The 19,687-nt window shown below is 44.5% G+C and overlaps 1 protein-coding gene across 1 annotated transcript in view; it reads left to right on the forward strand.

Moving 5' to 3' along the window:
• Nucleotides 1-16,010: 16,010 nt before the first annotated feature.
• HADH (hydroxyacyl-CoA dehydrogenase) overlaps nt 16,011-19,687 on the forward strand; it is a 47,210-nt gene continuing 43,533 nt past the window's right edge. Inside the window, exon 1 of the mRNA XM_070433502.1 lies at nt 16,011-16,229. Within this exon, the coding sequence (XP_070289603.1) occupies nt 16,098-16,229 (132 nt within the window). The 5' untranslated portion in view covers nt 16,011-16,097. The remainder of the gene's footprint in view (nt 16,230-19,687) is intronic.

Consider the following 19,687-nt stretch of genomic DNA (forward strand, 5'->3'; position numbering starts at 1 on the left):
AAGTTGAAGTCCAGCATTATTTAAGGAAAGGATGAACCTAAACAAGCTCTTGTGGCAAAGTATTTTTTAAATTTATTTTTTAAAATTAATTTTTCAATACAGTTGATATACAATATTATACTAGTTTCAGATATACAACATAGTGCCTAGTCATTTATATACCTTATGATGTGATCACTCCGATAAATCAAGTACCCGTCTGACACTATATATAGTTACAGTATTGACTATATTCCCTGAGCTGTACTTTACATCCCTGTGACTATTTTTATAAGTGACAATTTGTACTTCTTAAACCCTTTTACCTTTTTCACTCATCGCCCCAACCCCCCTCCCATCTGGTGACTATCAATTTATCTTTATCCATGAGTTATTTTCTGTTTTGTTTATTTTGCTTTTTAGATTTCATATGTAAAATCGTATGGTATTAGTTTTTCTTTGTCTGATCTATTTCAGTCAGCATAATATCCTTTAGGTCCATCCATGTAGTTGCAAATGGCAAGATTTCATTCTTTTTTATAGTTGAGTGATACTCCATTCTATTTATGTTCTACATTTTCTTTATCTACTCATCTATTAATGGACACTTAAGTTGCCTCCAGATCTTGGCCACTATAAATAACGCTGCAATAAACATAGGAGTGTATGTATCTTTTTGAATTTGTGTTTTGGATTTCTTCAGATAAATATCCGGAAGTGGAATTGCTGGGTCACATGGTGGTTATATTTTTAATTTTTTGAGGAACCTCAATGCTGTTTTTCATAGTGACTGCACCAATGTACAATGCCAACAATGCATGAAAGTTCCCTTTCCTCCACATCCTCGCCAACACTGTTTGTTGATTTATTGATGATAGCCATTCTGACAGGTGTAAGGTGATACTTCATTGTAGTTTTAATTTGCATTTCTTTGATGATTAGTGATGTCATGAAGCTTTCCATTTGTTTTCTTCTAAGAGATTTATAGTTTTAGCTTTTATGTAAAGGTTTTGATCCATTTTGAGTTCGTTTTTTGCACATGGCATGAGGTAAGGATCTAACTTCATTCCTTTACATGTGGATACACATTTTTCCCAGCACCATTTGTTGAAAAGATCGTCTTTTCCCCATTGAATAGTCTTAGTACCCTTGTTGAAAATGATCTGCCATATATGCAACTTGATAAATACTATCTCTTAGAATAATGAATCATAAAACTGTTTTGTACTAACAGCAGAATGAACAAATGAAATAAAAAATAAAGCACAGACCTATGTATTCTAGTGTATAAAAGTGGCATTACACTATGAAGGAGCAGAAAACAATATTTAAAAAACAAAGCTATAGTAACTGGTTAATTATTTATAAATTAAAGTAACATTTTTCCCACTTTTCACACATCAAAATTAACCCCCAAAGGTCTAGAAAGTAATAATAATGTATCTGTACATATCTATGTATGAGACTTTCGATATAAGAATGGGGAGCTAATTTTCTAAGCATAAAAAAGTAGTGGACTCAATCATAAAAATAACGCAGAACAGATTTAATGATATAAAATTAAAAAACCATTGCCAAAAAATAATTGGCAAACCATAAAAAATTATTGTATCATCTTTGGCAAAATTTTAATATCCTTAATGTACAAAGTGTTAATAATTTGATTAGTAGAATATCCTACTTTTAAAAATAGGCACAAGACACACAAAAAAATGAAAATACAAATGATCAATGTATGAAATAATATTTAAATTCTTAAAAAATGCAACTAAACAGTAAGATACTATTTTTTACCCATTGAAATTTAAAGATAATTTTACAGAGGAAAATAATTGATATACTATTGGTGGCAATATAGACTGGAACTACATTTCTGGATAACACTTAAGTATAAGCACAAAGGTTCTTAAAGTATCTATTTCTAAATGAGTAGTATACCAGACTTGATTCTGGAACAAAATGCTATATTAAGGGAAAAACAACAATAGTGAATCTCAACAAAGTCTGGAGTTTAGTGAATAGTATTGTACCAATGTTATTTTCTTATTATTTTTTGGCAAAGGTATCATGGTTATGTAAGATATCACAATCAAGGGAAGCTGGGTGAGGGGAATATGTGAACTCTCTGCACCATCTCTGCATATTTTCGTAAATCAAAAATCATTGTAGGACAGTGAACAGCATGGTGATGTGAGAGGACCTCCAAGTCTCTCCTCTTGAAGTTACAAGTTGGACAACTCTAATTCTACGAAGGATTCCCTGCTAACAGGCATTGAGACACCTGAATGTGGGCATATCTGAGCAAATGGCAGAAACGGGACAGGGGGTGAGGGGAAGATAGAGACAGAAGCCGTGTGCAGTCTGGTGCCTACTCTGGCCCCAGCAGACAGCCGAGGCAGTAATTGGACCTAGGTGGCTGGCACACATTGAGGCTGGGCCAAGGAGCAGAGTAGCAGTAACGGGTTGCAGCATTCCTTATCCCACCAGCACCAGACAGCGATTTAGCAGAGTAGGAACCAGCCCACCCCACCCGCCTGCGGCCTAATCTGGCCGTAAAACCCTTACTTGGCAGATCACAAAGGAGCTGAAAAAAACTTTTCAGCTTATGTGGTCTGTGAACAGCATGGTGATGTGATGGTCTGTACCCTTTGTGTCTAAATCCACTGAAGAGAAACAGAGTCCCAGATACGTGAACCAGTATGCCCCTGCCTTTCCCCACCCACATCAGCATAGCCTGGTAGAGGCAGCTGGGTCCACTCAGACTGAGCAGCTCTGGCTGGTGGCTTCTGGCTACAGGAACATACAGAAGACCCATACCCTACCATTTCCCAATCTATGGGAGTGACAGATACAATGACAGAGGCAACCCAATGTAAAGGGGATGCCCACCTCCTTAAGAAATATGGGGCATTTTTCATGGCTAAGGTTAACACTGCTCCACAGAGATTGCAGAATAAAAATTTGTACTTTAGCACCACCTACTGGAAAACAAAAGAAAAACCTCTACTTATCAACTTGCAAAACACTGAAGTGGTAATTTTTTTTTTTTAAGTTTCCATTCCCACAAATGCTCAGGCAGAGAAGTAATCCACAAAGAACAATGAATAACCAAGTTAACAAGGGAATTTTTTAAAAAATCTCCAGAAAATAAAGACATTGAATACTATGACTTAAGTGACAGAGAATTCAAGATTGAGGTTTTAAAAATACCCTTAATGAGGTACAAGAAAACTCAGAAAAATAATTCAACAAGCTCTAAAATAAAATCAATGGACAAAAAAAGTATTTACCAAAGAGACTAAAACTATAAAAAATAACTAAACAGAAATTCTGGAGCTAAAGAACTCAATAAATGAGATCAAGAATGAACTAGCGAGCATATGAAATTGAGCAGACCAGATGGAGGAAAGAATTAATGATATAGAAGACAGAAATTTAGAAATGACCCAGGTGGAATACAAGAGAATCGAGAGTAAAAAGGCACTTAGGAGGAGGGAGACCAAGATGGCGGCGTAGGTAAACACCGGAGACCGCTGCCGCAAACAACCATTTCAAAAATACAACTAAAAGACTGAACGGACATCACCCAGAACCACAGGAAGGCTGGCTGAAGAGAGACTCTACAACTAGAAGGAAAGAGAACAGCAAATCGAGGCTCAGAGGCGGCGCAGTGTGGAAAATACAAAGGTACCGAGGTGCGCGCGAAAAGCGGGCTGGTGGCTGAGGGCGCGGTTGTCGTTTTCTGTCGGGAGTGAGTCTCAGACTCTGGGCTCCAGATCCGGGCGAGTCTCTAGGGACCCAGACTCAAACGGGAGAATCGGGATTATCCGGCATCAGTTGGAACCTGAGGGCAGCTTTCTCTCCGAGGTTTGCAGCGGCTGCCGGGGTTCTGAGAAGCAGAGCCTCTGGGAACGGGACTGAGCGTGGCCATAACTGCTCCCTCCGCCCGCCCTGTTGATCCCGCCCCGCCCAGGCCCTGCGCACAGCCATTTGCCGATCACCTCAGGCAAAGGCTGGATTAGCGCCTCCCCAGAAGGCAGACGTTTTCCACACAGCTGATTCCTATAGCCAGTCGGCCTGGAGGTCAAATCCCTCTAGTGTTAACTACAACAATTAAGGCTTGGCTAGAACAAGACTGCGCACAGAGACCACAAGGGGGTGCACCAAGAAAGCATAAAAGATGCGGAGACAAAAAAACATGACAGAAATGGAGGATATGGAGCTAAGAATCGCAATTTTGAGGGCTTGCCATAAATTTGTGCAGAGCCTCACGAAAACTAATGAGACCCTCGATGCCACGATAAAGAAATTAGAAAGTAAGCATACACGGACTGAAATAAAGAATATTATACCCAATAGCAGACCAGAGGAGTACAATAATCAAACCAAAGATTCGACAAAAAACACCCAATTGGAAAAGCAAAATGAAAAAAGAATCCGAAAGTGTGAAGATAGTGTAAGGAGCCTCTGGGACAGCTTTAAGCGGTCTAATATCAGAGTCATTGGAGTGCCAGAAGATGAGAGACAGCAAGATATTGAAAACCTATTTCAAGAAATAATGGCAGAAAACTTCCCCCACCTGGTGAAAGAAATGGACTTACAGGTCCAAGAAGCGCAGAGAACCCCAAACAAAAGGAATCCAAAGAGGACCACACCAAGACACATCATCATTAAAATGCCAAGAGCAAAAGACAAAGAGAAAATCTTAAAAGCAGCAAGAGAAAGAGGCTCAATTACCTACAAGGGAATACCCATACGACTGTCAGCTGATTTCTCAACAGAAACTTTGCAGGCCAGAAGGGAATGGCAAGAAATATTCAAAGTGCTGAATACCAAGAACCTACAACCAAGATTACTTTATCCAGCAAAGCTATCATTCAGAATTGAAGGTCAGATAAAGAGCTTCACAGATAAGGAAAAGCTAAAGGAGTTCATCACCGCCAAACCAGTATTATATGAAATGCTGAAAGGTATCCTTTAAGAAGAGGAAGAAGAAGAAAAAGGTAAAGATACAAATTATGAACAACAAACATGCATCTATCAACAAATGAATCTAAGAATCAAGTGAATAAATAACCTGATGTACAGAATGAACTGGTGATTATAATAGAATCAGGGACATAGAAAGGGAATAGACTGACTATTCTTGGGGGAAAAAGGGGTGTGGGAGATGCGGGAAGTGACTGGACAAAAATCATGCACCTATGGATGAACACAGTGGGTGGGGAGTGAGGGTGGAGGGTGGGGTGGGAGCTGGAAGGAGGGGAGTTATGGGGGGAAAAAAGAGGAACAAATGTAATAATCTGAACAATAAAGATTTAATTTAAAAAAAAAAAAAAAAGAATCGAGAGTAAAAAAATAAATAAATCAAAAGAAAGAACTCTACAAGAACTATCTGACTCCATTAGATAGAGCAATATAGGAATAATGGATATACCAGAAGGAAAAGAGTGGGAGAAGGGAACAAAGAGCCTATTAAATTTTATCAACCAATCTTACGCCCAAATAAATTCAACAAAATGCTAAGAATAAAAGAGCCTATTCAAATAAATAATCAATAAAAACTTCCCAAATCTATGGATAGAACTGGATCCTCAAATCCAAAAAGCTAATAGAACACCTAATTATTTAAATCCATAAAGGCCTTCTCCAAGGCATAATATATTAAAATTGTCAAAATTAATGACAAAGAAAGAATTCTCAAGGCCAGGGAATAGATGATGAGACCATATAAAGGAAACCCCATTAGATATCATCAAAATTTCCAGCAGAAACCCTACAAACTAGGAGACCGTGGAATCAAATATTCAAATTATTAAAATAGAGAAATCACCATCCAGTAATAATATATCCAGTAAAGTAATGCTTTAGATATGAGGGAGAAATAAAGACTTTCCAGATATACAGAAGCTGAGAGAATTTACCACCACAAGACCTGCCTTATAAGAAATGCTGAGACTTCCAGTCAAGATGGTGGCATAGATAAACATGGTACTCACATCCTCCCACAACCATATCAAAATTACAACTAAACTACAGAACAAATATCATTCAGATCTGCCTAAAATTTAGCTGAATGGAAGTCCTACAACTAGGGATTTAAAGAAGCCACAACGAGACTGGTAAGAGGGGCAGAGATGCAGAACACCCACGTGTGACAGATAAAAATTAGGAGGGATAACTTAGCTTTAGAGGAGTGAGGGGTATCAGCCCACACCAGCCCCCAGTCCTAGGGTTCCAGGACTGGGAAGAGAAGTTCTCATAATTTCTGGCTGTAAAAACCAGTGGGGGTTGAGGCTGAGAAAGATGGAGTTTGCTGGAGTACCAGGCTATTCTTAAAGGGCCCGCACACAGACTTACTTTGATTCACTCCCTCTGAGCTCTAGCACTGGGGTAGCAGCTGAAAAGGCACCAGGGACATTTGCAGAGGAACTGAATTGTCTGGAATCAGGAAGAGGCGGGGGGGGGGGGGGGGGGGGGGAGAGCAGCTTTCTCCCAAACAAAAGTGCGGGCAGAGGCCATTGTTTTTTTGATGAACCCTCCTACAACAGAGCTGGCAGGAGAGTGCATTATCTATCACTGTTTACTCTGCCCTGGTGATTCCCTGAGATCCCCACCCCACCAAATTTGAGGGCATAGATAAACATGGAGTTTCTAGAGGCTTTTCCATAAGAATAGCCTGTCTTGGCACATGCTTCAGACTTTTACTAAAATCTCTCAAACAAGCACCATCTGGTCTCTATGTACCCCATACCTCTTGCTAAGTGGCCATAGAACTGACAGTAGAGGCAGCCAGCCTTGGTTCACAGCTTGGCCTCTCCCAGGCACCTCCAAGCCCAGCACAGAAGCAGCCATCTACAGACTGCTCTGTACCTCATGCTGGATGGTCCTAGGCAAGGCACAGGTGGTGGCTGACTTTGCACCTTCTGGGAGGCCCCAAAGCCAGTGCACCCAATGAACAACTTCAAGGGAAGATTTGGTGGATGCCAATGCCCTGCTGACACAAGTCCTACTCCATCAGGTTGGCCCCTAGCAGCTCCTCCACTTTACTTGCAGCTAGTCTTTGGAACGGATCAGCCTAGGTAGGAATCAATCCTTCCTGGTGATACCAATAGCAATCAAGGCTCAAATAAAATAGGACAGTGCACACAGCCCACATAGAGGCACACCTGGAGTGCCCAGCTCAGGTGATTGGGGAGGCTGTGCCATTGGGCCCTACAGGACACTTACTATACAAGGGGACTCTATCAAGTCTGGGAGATGTGGCAGCTCTACCTAATACATAGAGACAAGCACAGGGAAGAAGTCAAAATGAGGAGACAAAGAAATAGGTCTCAAATAAAAGAGCCAGATGAATCTCCAGAAAAAGAACTACATGAAATGGAGCAATCAAATTACCAGATACAGAGTTGAAAACAATGGTTATTAACATGCTCAAGAAACTTAGAACTTCAACAGCATTAAAAAAAAAAAGACACAAACCATAAAAAAGAACCAGACAGAAATGAGGGATCCACTAACTGAAATGAAGACTAAATTATAGGAATCAACAGTGGAGTAGATGAAGTTGAGAATCAAATCAGCAATTCGAAATATAAGGAAGCAGAAAATATTCAATCAGAACAGCAAAAAAACCAACAACAAAAAAAAACATTCAAAACAATGAGGATAGTTGTAAGGAGCCTCTGGGATAACTTCATGCATACTAACATTTCCATCATGGGGGTGTCAGAAGGAGAAGTGAGAGAGCAAGAAATTGAAAACCTATTTGAAAAAACAACAATGGAAAAGTATTCTAACCTGGTGAAGGAAATAGACATACAAGTCCAGGAAGCAGAGTCCCAAACAAGATGAACCCAAAAAGGCCCACATCAAGACACATCATAATTAAAATGCTAAAGGTTAAAGGCAAAGAATCTTAAAAACAGCAAAAGAAAAGCAGATAGTCATCTACAAGGGAGCTCCCATAAGACTGTTAGTTGATTTCTCAACAGAAACTTTGCAGGTCAGAAGGGATTGGCAAGAAATATTCAAAGTGATGAAATGCAAGGACATACAACCATGATTACTCTACCCAACAAAGCCATCATTTAGAATTGAAAGACTTACAAAGAGCTTCCCAGACAAGAAAAAGCTAAAGGAGTTCATTACCACCAAACCATATTACAAGAAGTGTTAAAGAGTCTTCTTTAAGAAGAAGAAGAGCCTGGCTGGTGTGGCTCAGTGGTTGAGCATCAACCTATGAACCAGGAGGTCTTGGTTCAATTCAGGTCAGGGCACATGCCTGGGTTGTGGGCTTGAGCCTCAGTAAGGGTGTGCAGGTGGCAGCCAATCAATGATTCTCTCTCGTCATTGATGTTTCGGTCTCTTTCTCCCTCTCCCTTCCTTTCTGAAATCAGTAAAATATATTTTTTTAAAAAAGAAAAAATATGAATAATAAACAGACTGGCAATAAATTCACATCTATCAACAATTACTTTAAATGCAAATGGGTTAAAACAAGTGAAAAAGCTAGGGTAGCAATACCTATAACAGATAAAATAGACTTTAAAACAAAGGTTATAGTAAGAGACAAAGAAGAACCCAGTAACTCCACTTTTGGGTATTTATCTGAAGAAACCCAGAACATTAAATTGAAAAGACATATACACCCACATGTTTATTGCAGCATTATTTACAACTAGAGGCCCAGTGCACGTAATTCATGCACAGGTAGGGTCCCTAGGCCTGGTCAGCAATCAGGGCCGATCTGTGGGGTGACCGGTGGGCCAATCGGGGCCCCCGCTTGCATCCGCCTTGGCCTGGCACCGCTTGCTCACCTGCTCCACCTGCTCTCATAGGGGCTCATTGGGGGCCAGCAGTACCTCCACTGCCGCCTGCTGCCAGGGCTGCGTCGCCGACACCCACCATGTTCCACACCACCTCCTGGTGGTCAGCACACATCTAACTCCTGGTCAGTGGAACCTGCCGGTGGGGACAATTTGCATATTAGCCTTTTATTATATAGGACTAGAGGCCCGGTGCACACAAATTTGTGCACTGGAGGGGGGGGGGGGGGTCCCTCAGCCCAGCTTGCCCCCTATCACATACTGGGAGCCCTCAGGGGATGTCCTACTCCCTGCTCCCTGCTCCCTGCTCCCTTTGGGGAGCGGGCCTAAGCCACAGTCTGGCCTCCCTTTGTGGGAGGCGACCGGGCTGGTCAGGGGAAGGCACCAGCCCCATCACCCTGTAGTTGCAGCCAATGCCAGTCACCGCAGCCACCAAGGTGTTTTCATCAACACGGACTCCAGTCCCTTTACCGTGAAAAAATGACAACTTTCTTTAGGCGTTTTCAAGATGTGTCTTTCATAGGATATGACATTTCTTTCTTTCTTTCTCATTTTATCCTCACCTGAGGATATGTTTCCATTGATTTTTAGAGAATGTGGAAGAGAAAGGGAAAGACAGAGAGAAACATCAAAGTGAGAGGAACACTTTGATTGGTTGCCTCCTGCGTGAGCCCTGACCTGGGCCTGGGCCAGGGAGGAGCCTGCAACCTAGGTACATGCCCTTGGTCAGAATTGAACCCAGACCCAGAGTGGGCAGGCCGAGGCATTATCCACTGAGCCAAACCAGCTAGGGCAGGATATGACATTTCTTAACCCTCCAGCAGCGGACCTTCCTTTTTTTTTCTCCAGGAGTGTGGTGAAAAACCCTAGATCACCTATTTGGATTCTTATGACCCAAGTTACTAAGAATATTACCAATGGCATACAGGGAGCTAAGCCAATGAGCCGTCAGAAAAGGTGTTTCCTCTGTAGTTCACACCAATTGCCGGCTTGGCCCCTGCCCTGGCCTAACGCCTCTGGCTGAGTCATTAGCCCTGGGCAGGGGACCTCCAGCTCCCTCAATCATCAGCTCAGCCCCTGCTGCCCATGATCGCTAGCTCTGCCCTTGCCCAACCTAACGCCTCTGGCAAAGGCATTAGGCCTGGGCAGGGGACCCCAACCTCCCACCATCGCCGACTGTGCCCCTGCTACCCGTGATCGCTGGCACCGCCCCTGCCCAGACCTAATGCCTCTGGCCAAGGCATTAGGCCTGGGCAGGGGACCCTCAGCTCCCTGCAATTGCTGGCTCCGCCCCTGCCCAGGCCTAACGCCTATGGCCAGGCATTAGGCCTGGGCAGGGGACCCCCTGCTCATCGCAATCGCAGGCTCCTCCCCTGCGCAGGCCTAATGCCTCTGGCAAAGGCATTAGGCCGGGGCAGGGGACCCCAAGCTCCCACCATCGCCGACTCTACCCCTGCTACCCATGATCGCTGGCACCGCCCCTGCCCAGACCTAACGCCTCTGGCCGAGGCATTAGGCCTGGGCAGGGGACCCCCAGCTCCCTGCGATTGCAGGCTCCGCCCCTGCCCAGGCCTAATGCCTCTGGCCAAGGCGTTAGGCCTGGGCAGGGGACCCCCCAGCTCCCTATGATCGCCGACTCCCCGCCCCTGCTCACGATCGCTGGCTCCGCCCATCCCCAGGCCTAACGCCTCTGGCCAAGGCATTAGGCCTGGGCAAGGGACCCCCAGCTCCCCACCATCACCAACTCGGCCCCTGCTCCCTGCGATTGCCGGCTCCACCCCTGCCCAGGCCTAATGCCTCTTACCGAGGCAATAGGCCTGGGCAGGGAACCCACAGCTCTCCGCGATCTCCTTCTCCACCCCTGCCCAGGCCTAACGCCTGTGGCCAAGGCATTAGGCCTGTGCAGGGGACCCCCAGCTCCCCGCGACTGCCGGCTCCGCCCCTGCTCAGCTCCCATCGCCAGCTCCACCCCTGCTTCCCGCGATCACTGGCCGGGGGGGCGGGCAAAGGCGCCCAGTTCTCCGATCATGGCCCCCCGCCTTTGCCCTGCCACCCGGCTCTTAGCTGCCCCCTGGGTTTCAGTGGCAGGGGGCTTCTTCCGTCCTTCCCCTTTCGCCTCCCAGCATTGTGCCTACATACGCAAATTAACCGCCATCTTAGTTGGCAGTTAATTTGCATATCGCCCTGATTAGCCAATGGGAAGGGTAGCGAAGTTATGGTTAATTATCATGTTTGTCTATTATTAGATAGGATGGCTAAGATATGGAAGCAACCTAAGTGTCCATCAAGAAATGAATGGATAAAGAAGTTGTGCATATATACAATGGAATATCACTCAACCATAAAAAAGAATGAAATCTGCAACAACATGGATGGACCTAGAGGGTATTATGCTAAGTGAAATAAATTAGAGAAAGACAAATGCCAATGATGATTTCACTTATATGTGGAATCTAAAAAACAAAATAAACAAACAAGCAGAACAGAAACAGACTCAGATAACATTTTGACAGTTGCTAGATGGGAGAGGGATTGGGAGGTTGGGTGAAAAAGATGAAGGCATTTTGAAATATAAATTAGTAGTTACAGAATATTCATGAGAATGTAAAATACTGCATAGGGAATATGGTCAATAATATGGTAATCTGCCCTAGCCGGTTTGGCTCAATGGATAGAGCGTCGGCCTGCGGACTCAAAGGTCCCAGGTTCAATTCCAGTCAAGGGCAGGTACCTTGGTTGCGCACACATCCCCAGGGGGGAGTGTGCAGGAGGCACCTGATTGGTGTTTCTCTCTCATCGATGTTTCTAACTCTCTATCTCTCTCCCTTCCTCTCTGTAAAAAATCAATAAAATATATATTTTTAAAAAATATTGTAATCCTATATAATAATCCTATATAATAAAAGGGTAATATGCAAATTGACCCTAACAGCAGAATGACTGGGAATGACTGGTCACCATGACACACACTGACCACCAGGGGGCAGACGCTCAATGCAGGAGCTGCCCCCTGGTGGTCAGTGCACTCCCACAGAGGGAGCTCTGCTCAGCCACAAGCCAGGCTGACGGCTGCCAGCACAGCGATGGTGGTGGGAGCCTCTCCTCCCTCCTCAGCAGCACTAAGGAGGTCCGACTGCAGCTTAGGCCTGCTTCCTGCTGGCAAGTGGACATCCCCTGCGGGCTCCCAGGCTGCCAGAGGGATGTCTGACTGCCAGCTTAGGCCCGGTCCCCTGGGGAAGAGGCCTAAGCCAGCAGGTGGACATCCCCCTAGGGGTCCCAGACTGCGAGAGGGCACAGGCCAGGCTGAGGGAACCCCCCAAGTGCACAAATTTTTGTGCACCGGGCCTCTAGTAACTATATATGGTGGTAGACTTATTGGTGTTATTACTTTGTATGTTATATAAATGTATAATCATGGGATTGTACACCTGAAACTAATATTGTATGTCAACTATAAATAACCCTTCCTCCCCGCCCCCCCCCCCCCCAAAAAAAAACCACCCATGGCTCTTGTTGAGTCTACAGATGTAAACATTGGGAATCACTGAGTGAAAGTTGCAGTTCTGGGGTTTCTTTGTAAGAATGTCTAATTAATCTGCTTAACCTTTATAATATTAGTAAAACAGTTAAGTTTCAAATTCAGACATATATAACGTTTACTAGAAACCACCCCCCCCCCCCCCATTTTTTTTTTTTCATCTAACAGCAAGGGAACTTTCTAAGGAGTAAAAAAGTATGAAATGAGTGGGAGCCTTGAGGTCAGAGTCGGTTCAAATCTGAGCCTGGCCAGTTATTAGGTAGGTTACATTTAATAAATGATTTAATTGTTTGGAACCTTGATTTCTTCACCTTCAGAGGAGAATAGCAGTGGTAGCCTTTGAGCTGTTATGAAGAGAGACAAAACAGCATAAAGGTTAAGAACACAAGCCCTGAAAACAGACTGTTCTGGGTTTGAATTCTGCCTGTGCCATTGGCTAGCTGTGTGACCTTGACCAAGTTTCTGAACCTCTCTGGACCTGTTTCCTTACATATAAAAGAGGGGTAGCTTTAGTACCTATCAAATAGGGTAATTGTGAGGATTTAATGAATTTCCTCAGTAGAGGAAAAGGTAAAAGTAGAGAACAGTTGGTATTTAGACAGCTGCTAACATGATCAAAGCTTAAAGTTCGCCATGATAAATTTTTTCTAAAAGCTAGAGAAGATAAAATTATTTGTAAAATTGTTCAGTGTTATTAGAGATTTTGCCTTACATGTTTTATAAGAGAATATCTTTCAGTGAGATACAGCAATACATGACTGCCCTTCTCAAGCTAACTATATATTTTATGCATATCATATGACTAATTTCCTTGAAAACACTGTTAACATGTGTAGCAATGTCAACCCTCACTAATTTTGCAGTAAGTTAGCTTTTGGTTGAACTTTCTGGGCTTTGCTCTTGGGCCACCCTGAATAGTCACATGAAATCTGGTTTCCTGCCATATGAAATCTAAAAAGCACTCAACAAAACATTGTTTCCCCAGTAAGCCAGAAATCATTAATTTCCCACAAATAGAAGAAAAATTCCAATGTACTCAGGGAATCCTCCCGCATTAGTGTTCCTGATTGACACACACTGTCCTTGGGTCATTGTGTCTATCACATGACCCTGTGAATACAGTGTCAGCTCCACTCTGCCTACCTACCTCACAAAGCAGGATGACTGGAAGGCTTTGATACTTTTTGTTTACTGCCAATTTGTTGGAGGGAAAGGGCCAATGGCACTCCTTGCTTCTGCCACTCCCAGAGCCCACCACCATGTATATTTTAAAATAATGCTTCTTTGATATCAATATTTTAAATATTACAATTATCCATTTATAGGACAAAACAAAGTAATCATTACTTACTCCATTCTCTGTGCCAGCCCTTTTCTTTGCTCAATGACCAAGGTCACACTTCCTAGCACTCCATTCTGCAGAAAGGAAGCATGACCCCAAGAACAGCGTGACTGTGCAAGGCAAGGACCACAGAAATCGTTACTGGGCACCCGAAAGCCCAAGGCCACACTTGGGAAAAGACTAGCAGTCCTGGCAAAAGGAGAATGATTCTATTGTAACTGTCAACTGATCAGGATTGTGCAGGAGTTGGGGCAGGGTGGCCCTTGCTTCAGAAGACTGTAAATGGGAGTTAGACTCTCAGTATAAAACAGCTGCAAAGTTATCTGTCCAAATGTTTCTTCTGATAGACAAAGACACGGGAGCCCAGGAGGTGTCTGACGATGGTCATACAGCCCACCAGGGACTGAGCCAGGGCTCCTCTCACTCAGTAGTCCTTTCTCAACATCACATGTTTACATAATACAGATAGCCTCAGACTTGAAAGTCACTCAAAAATACAGCACTGGTTATTTTTCCTTTCCTGAGGAAAACAAATCATGGATCTGCAAATGCATCATTCTTGGCATTCTTTGACATTACACACATTTAAAGAATATATATTGTGATGCCCTGGCCAGTTTGGCTCGCTGGTTATAGCATCAGCCGTGGACAGGAGGGTCTTAGGTTTGATTCCGGGTCAAGGGCGAGTACCTCGGTTGCAAGTTTGATCCAGGGCCCCTGGGTCAGGGCGCATGTGGGAGGCAACCAATCAATGTGTCTCTCTCACATTGATGTTTCTCTCCTTCTCCCCGCCACTTCACTCTCTCTAAAAATCAATGGAAAAAATATCCTCGGGTGAGGCTTAACAAAAAATTAAATTAAAAAATATAGTGACAACACTGTCATTAGAACATGTTTGGCCTTGCATTAGACACAACTTGTAACTGAGAGTGAAAGGTTAAAATCCATTAAGGAATCATCCATGCATCCTCCTAATTTATCATCTTTGCTCTCATCACACCTAAATCCTCGTCCTTCTCCTGAAGCAATATTTTCTTGTTTCTACCTTTGCCATGTGCTGCTTCCTCTGGCTTGAAACCTTTCTTTTCTAATACACTTATTCTTTAAATTACCGGGCTTCTCTGTGTAATTTTCCTTTTCCATATCTGATCCCATGGAGTTTTGCATTTGCTACATTCTAGCATTTAATGGACTTTACTATTTGGATGTGACCCTACCTCTCCCAAGCCCAACAGTCCTCAGCAAAAGTGCTTCTCCCATATTTTTACAGGATTAGATGAGATCAAAGCAAAGGAATGGTGAACACAGAATTCCTTATGATAGCTACATCCCACAGGAGGAGGCCTACTTGATTTGACGGTGAGTTTGTGAGTTCTTATTACATATTTAAAAATAAATAAATAAACAGATCCAGAAACAGAGAAGCATCGATCATACCTTCAAACCTCAGAGGGAAGGTAGGGGAGGGTGGGGGTAAGGGGGAGAGATCAACCAAAGGACTTGTATGCTTGCATATAAGCCTAATCAATGGACACAGATATCAGGGGGATGACGGCATGAGTGGGGGGAATAGGGGGTAACGTGGGGATAAGGACACATATGCAATACCTTCATCAATAAAGAAAAAAAATTAAATGAATAACGTTCTCTATTACTAAGTTATAGTAACTCGAAATTACTCACACGAGGGCCATTAGCCTAGTTGGTATCAATGACTCTCCAAAGGTTGCCCTTTGACCTTAAGCCCTCAGATGTCTAACGTTGAAATGGGTAACTAACTCCCTGGGCGTGATCTTTACATTGGGACTCATGGTCCCTTAGACATTTATTTCGATTGTTGAGCAGTTAGTTTCTTTCCGTTTTAGCAGACAACACTCATTATCCACCGGAATAAAATAATCCCTAGAGCTGGTTACTAGGTGACATGAATCAAGGCTGCTCATTTTGGGTCCCTTCATCACCACCACCAAAGATCCCGTATAAACTCAGTGCTGAGGTTTGCACGAGCATCCAAGGCGATGATTTAAGAAGTCAACACTACGCCTCCATCTTACCAGGCGTCCGTGGCTTTCCGAGGAATGGCCTGCGTGCTAACCGCCCTGCCCCGCTGCGACCCGGGGTCCAACCCCAGGCTCCGCGGCTGAGAGCCCCCAGCTCCGCGGCGGAAGACGGCGGCCCGCGCTAGCCGCGCTGCGGCGCTGGAAAGCCGTCCCCACGGCCTCCGCCAATGAGCTGAGCGGGCCGCAGGGCCCCGCCCCGCCTCCGGTGACGTCACGATAACGCCCGGGGAGCGCCGGGAGGCGGGGCCGCCTGGTTTCCGTCCCCAGAGGTCTGGTGGCTGTCGGAGCGTCGCAGTCGCGCCTTCGCAGAGTTTGGACGCCGGGGCCGCCTCCGTGTTGCCCGCAGCACCATGGCTTTCGTAACCAGGCAGTTTGTGCGCAGTGTGTCCTCTTCGTCCACGGCCTCAGCCACGGCGAAGAAGATCGTCATCAAGCACGTGGCGGTCATCGGCGGTGGGCTGATGGGCGCCGGCATCGCCCAGGTGAGCCGCCCCCTGGCAGCGCACCCCGCTCCTTTGCTGCCCACCTGAGCTGAGAGCGCTGGCAGGCCGCGACTCGGCGGGGTGATCCGCGGAGAGGCCGGGGTCCGCGGGAGACCCGGGAATTGCCACCAGGCTCCTCCCCGGTGTGGTTGAAACGTCTTGCCTCTGGGCCTGTGAGTGGTCATTCCCCAAAGAGACAGTGTCTTGGGGCCGAGCCTCAGTTTCCTCGTCTCTAAATTCCACCCGAAGAGGGCTGGGTGGAGCGTGCTAGCGAATGCACTTGGAACTGGCCCCTGCAGAGAGAAGATAGTGTTGTGTGTGCCCAAGGTTGAGACATAACTTGCTTGCTTGCTGCTTGGCTTACACCCGAATTGCTTCCAGAGACCTGCAACTTTGTAGAATTATACGGTCTTTTTAAGAGCAGTTTTCTGCTCTCCTAAAGGATCTCCTCTCAACCTCACGTGTGTTTCTTTTGCTTGCTGGGTTACAAAGAATAATAATAGTCATCACTTTTGTAGCACTTTGTAAAGTTACCTAGTAAGAGCTTGGGAGGCCCTGTTAGTCCACCAAAGGCCATGCAAGGCAACTCTCACCTTTGACCTCGTGCCCTCTGTGCTGAGAACTGCAAGTTTTAGGGGCTTGGAGAAAGTGGGAGGAGAAGACAAAGGGGCTGAGGGCCTCCAGTCTCAATGTCCATCTTCAAGACTGCCATGTTCCAGCCTAACTGTGGCTCAAGGTCAGTTGTGCAATGGATTACCTGGATACTGTGATATTTGCTGCTGCTCCCCCCCCCCCACCCCCCCCCCCCGCAAATTCCTGTTCATATTGGAGAACCTTGATTCCCATGTCTTAGTTGATTATATTCTTATCATTCCAGCCCTTTGCACCTTATATTGTTGAAGCAGAGACCATTACCTAATTTTTCTTAGCGGAGTACTCAAATGCAGTGGCTACAGTCATGAAAGAGTTTGTTTTCAGTGTCCTTCCAGTCAAGTTCACATTTCTGTGCTTGCTCTTTAAAAATCATTGACTATTATTATGTATCTCAATTTTCCTCTCCCTGCAAAGTTTTTGTAACATATTAATTTGATTGCATTGTCTCCTAAAATCTGTATTTCATTAACGTTTTATCCTTCTAACTTCTTACAGTTTTCCATTTCTCTCTTCCAAGATAATGTGTTTGGACATACATTTCCCTTTTTATTGTGTGGATGCCTTGGATGCTAGGTTATGGTGTCCCCTTAATCTGTGTTCTACATGAGATGTGAGGAGTAAGTCCCTTTAACCTAAATGTTACAAATATTATACTATATTATAGGATATTCAAGCTTGAGCATACTTGTATTCCCTTGCTCCACCAAAAATCTCCCACAGCTGTGAGAGTGAGATTTGTTGTGGGAAGATATAAAATAATGTACGTATTTGTTTAAAAACAAGATATTAGGGCCTTAAGCCTACCATCTGTCTATATTTATAAAAGCCTAAGTGACCATTACGACCAGTTGACCTCTCAACTGGTCACTATGAGGACGCACTGACCACCAAGGGCAGACGCTCAACACAGGTGGTCAGTGCGCTCCCACAGCTAACCCCCCGCAGCCAGCCAACCTCCCTCGGTCCCTCCCCACGGCTGGCTGGCCCCGATTGGCCCCAGTGGGGACTGGGCAACAAGGCCCCAATTGCCGGCCAGACCAGGGGGCCCCACCCGTGCACGAATTTGTGCACTGGGCCTCTAGTACCAATATAGGAAACGCATCCAGAAACTGTTGTTAATGGTGACTTGAAGACATCAGTGGAAGAGGATTAGAAACTAAGTAGAAAGCATTGTTTCACGTTGCTCAGCTCTTAGAATGCTGTACTCATTATTGTCCAGAAAAGGGTGTTATGCTGCACAATCATGCCCAGAGGTAGCACCTAAAATTATGGGTATAGTATTGGAGCTTTCATCTCAGAATGGGGGGAGGAGGTTGACATTGATGGGGAACATAAACTTGAATAGTTGGACCAGGGGAGTGAGTGCGTTTTGAAATTTAAGGGGGGTAGGGGAAAGAGCTGTTTATCCCACAGGTTGAAAATACAATGGACTGTCATTCCAAAAGTTGAAATGGTGGACAGTCTTAAGAATAAGGAGTTCCGTTCTTACAGAACAAGGTTTACAAGAGCTTCAGTCACTTTAGATGAAGGCTCTAATCCTGTGGAGGGGAACCATGCTTTCCTGCAGAACATCTCTGTGCTACTCACAGCCAGTCGGTTGGTTGGTTTCAGCAGTTTAGAACTAAACTGCTAAACTAATCAGCTAAAGTTTAGCTGATCCATTTTGCACTCCACCTTCAGGCTTGCAGTTCTAAGCAGTATTGCTTCATTCTTCATGCTCCTTGACCTACAGCTTTTGGTAGAGGGTGAATCTGTTCTGCTTATTAAGTGCCACAGAAAAGTAGTTGATATGTTTGACTGGAGATTGGCTCCAGTTCAGTATGGGGAATTGGATGGCTTATATGCTGGCTCTGCCTCATGTTGGCTATCTTAACATGGGAAAGTTACTTAACCTCTGTGCTTACTAATCTCTAAACTAGGACTAATACTAGCACTAGCCTCATAGGAGAATCTAGAGCAGCGGTTCTCAACCTGTGGGTCGCGACCCCTTTGGGGGTCGAACGACCCTTTCACAGGGGTCGCCTAAGACCATCGGAAAACACATATATAATTACATATTGTTTTTGTGATTAATCACTATGCTTTAATTATGTTCAATTTGTAACAATGAAGTTGGGGGTCACCACAACATGAGGAACTGTATTAAAGGGTCTCGGCATTAGGAAGGTTGAAAACCACTGATCTAGAGGATTGAATGAATTAGCACAAGTCGGGCTCTTAGCACAGTGCCTGGCACCTAGTAAGAGCTCACAAAGGCTTGGCTGCCTTTATGATTATTATCTTCATTGCTTGTCCTTTTGTCCTTCTCCCCTCATACCATCTCAGATCGTTGCTGCTAAGATAGGCCTGTAATGTTTAGATGGAGAATATTGGTTGTGAATCTGTTGCATCTCAGTCTTGATGGCAAATGCCAGTTGTCCAGGGACCTCTGAAAAGAGGAAGGCACTTTTTGTTTTCTCCTAGTGTATTGTTAATCCTCATACAGCTTTTTTTTTCTTTTTAATTTTCACCTGAGGACATGCTTAGAGAGAGGGAGGGGGGGGGAAGGGGGGGGAGAGAGAGAGAGAGAGAGAGAGAGAGAGAGAAAGTGAGACCGAGACCAATGTGTGAGGGGATGACACTGAATGATTCTCTCTCATCATCGATGTTTCTGTCTCTCCCTCTCCCTTCCTCTCTAAAATCAATAAAAAGCAAACGAACAAAAAAACACAAGCACAACCTAGCATTTAAGGTAGGCTATTAAATCACATTGAGCTCCACTCTCCTGAACTCTTTCTGAAGTAGCTTTAATTTTAATCAAGGTG

The sequence above is a fragment of the Myotis yumanensis genome, unplaced genomic scaffold (genome assembly GCF_028538775.1).
Source record: "Myotis yumanensis isolate MYYU_CA2020_CCGP unplaced genomic scaffold, mMyoYum1.0.hap1 SCAF_1, whole genome shotgun sequence".
In the NCBI taxonomy this organism is placed as follows: Eukaryota; Metazoa; Chordata; class Mammalia; order Chiroptera; family Vespertilionidae; genus Myotis; species Myotis yumanensis.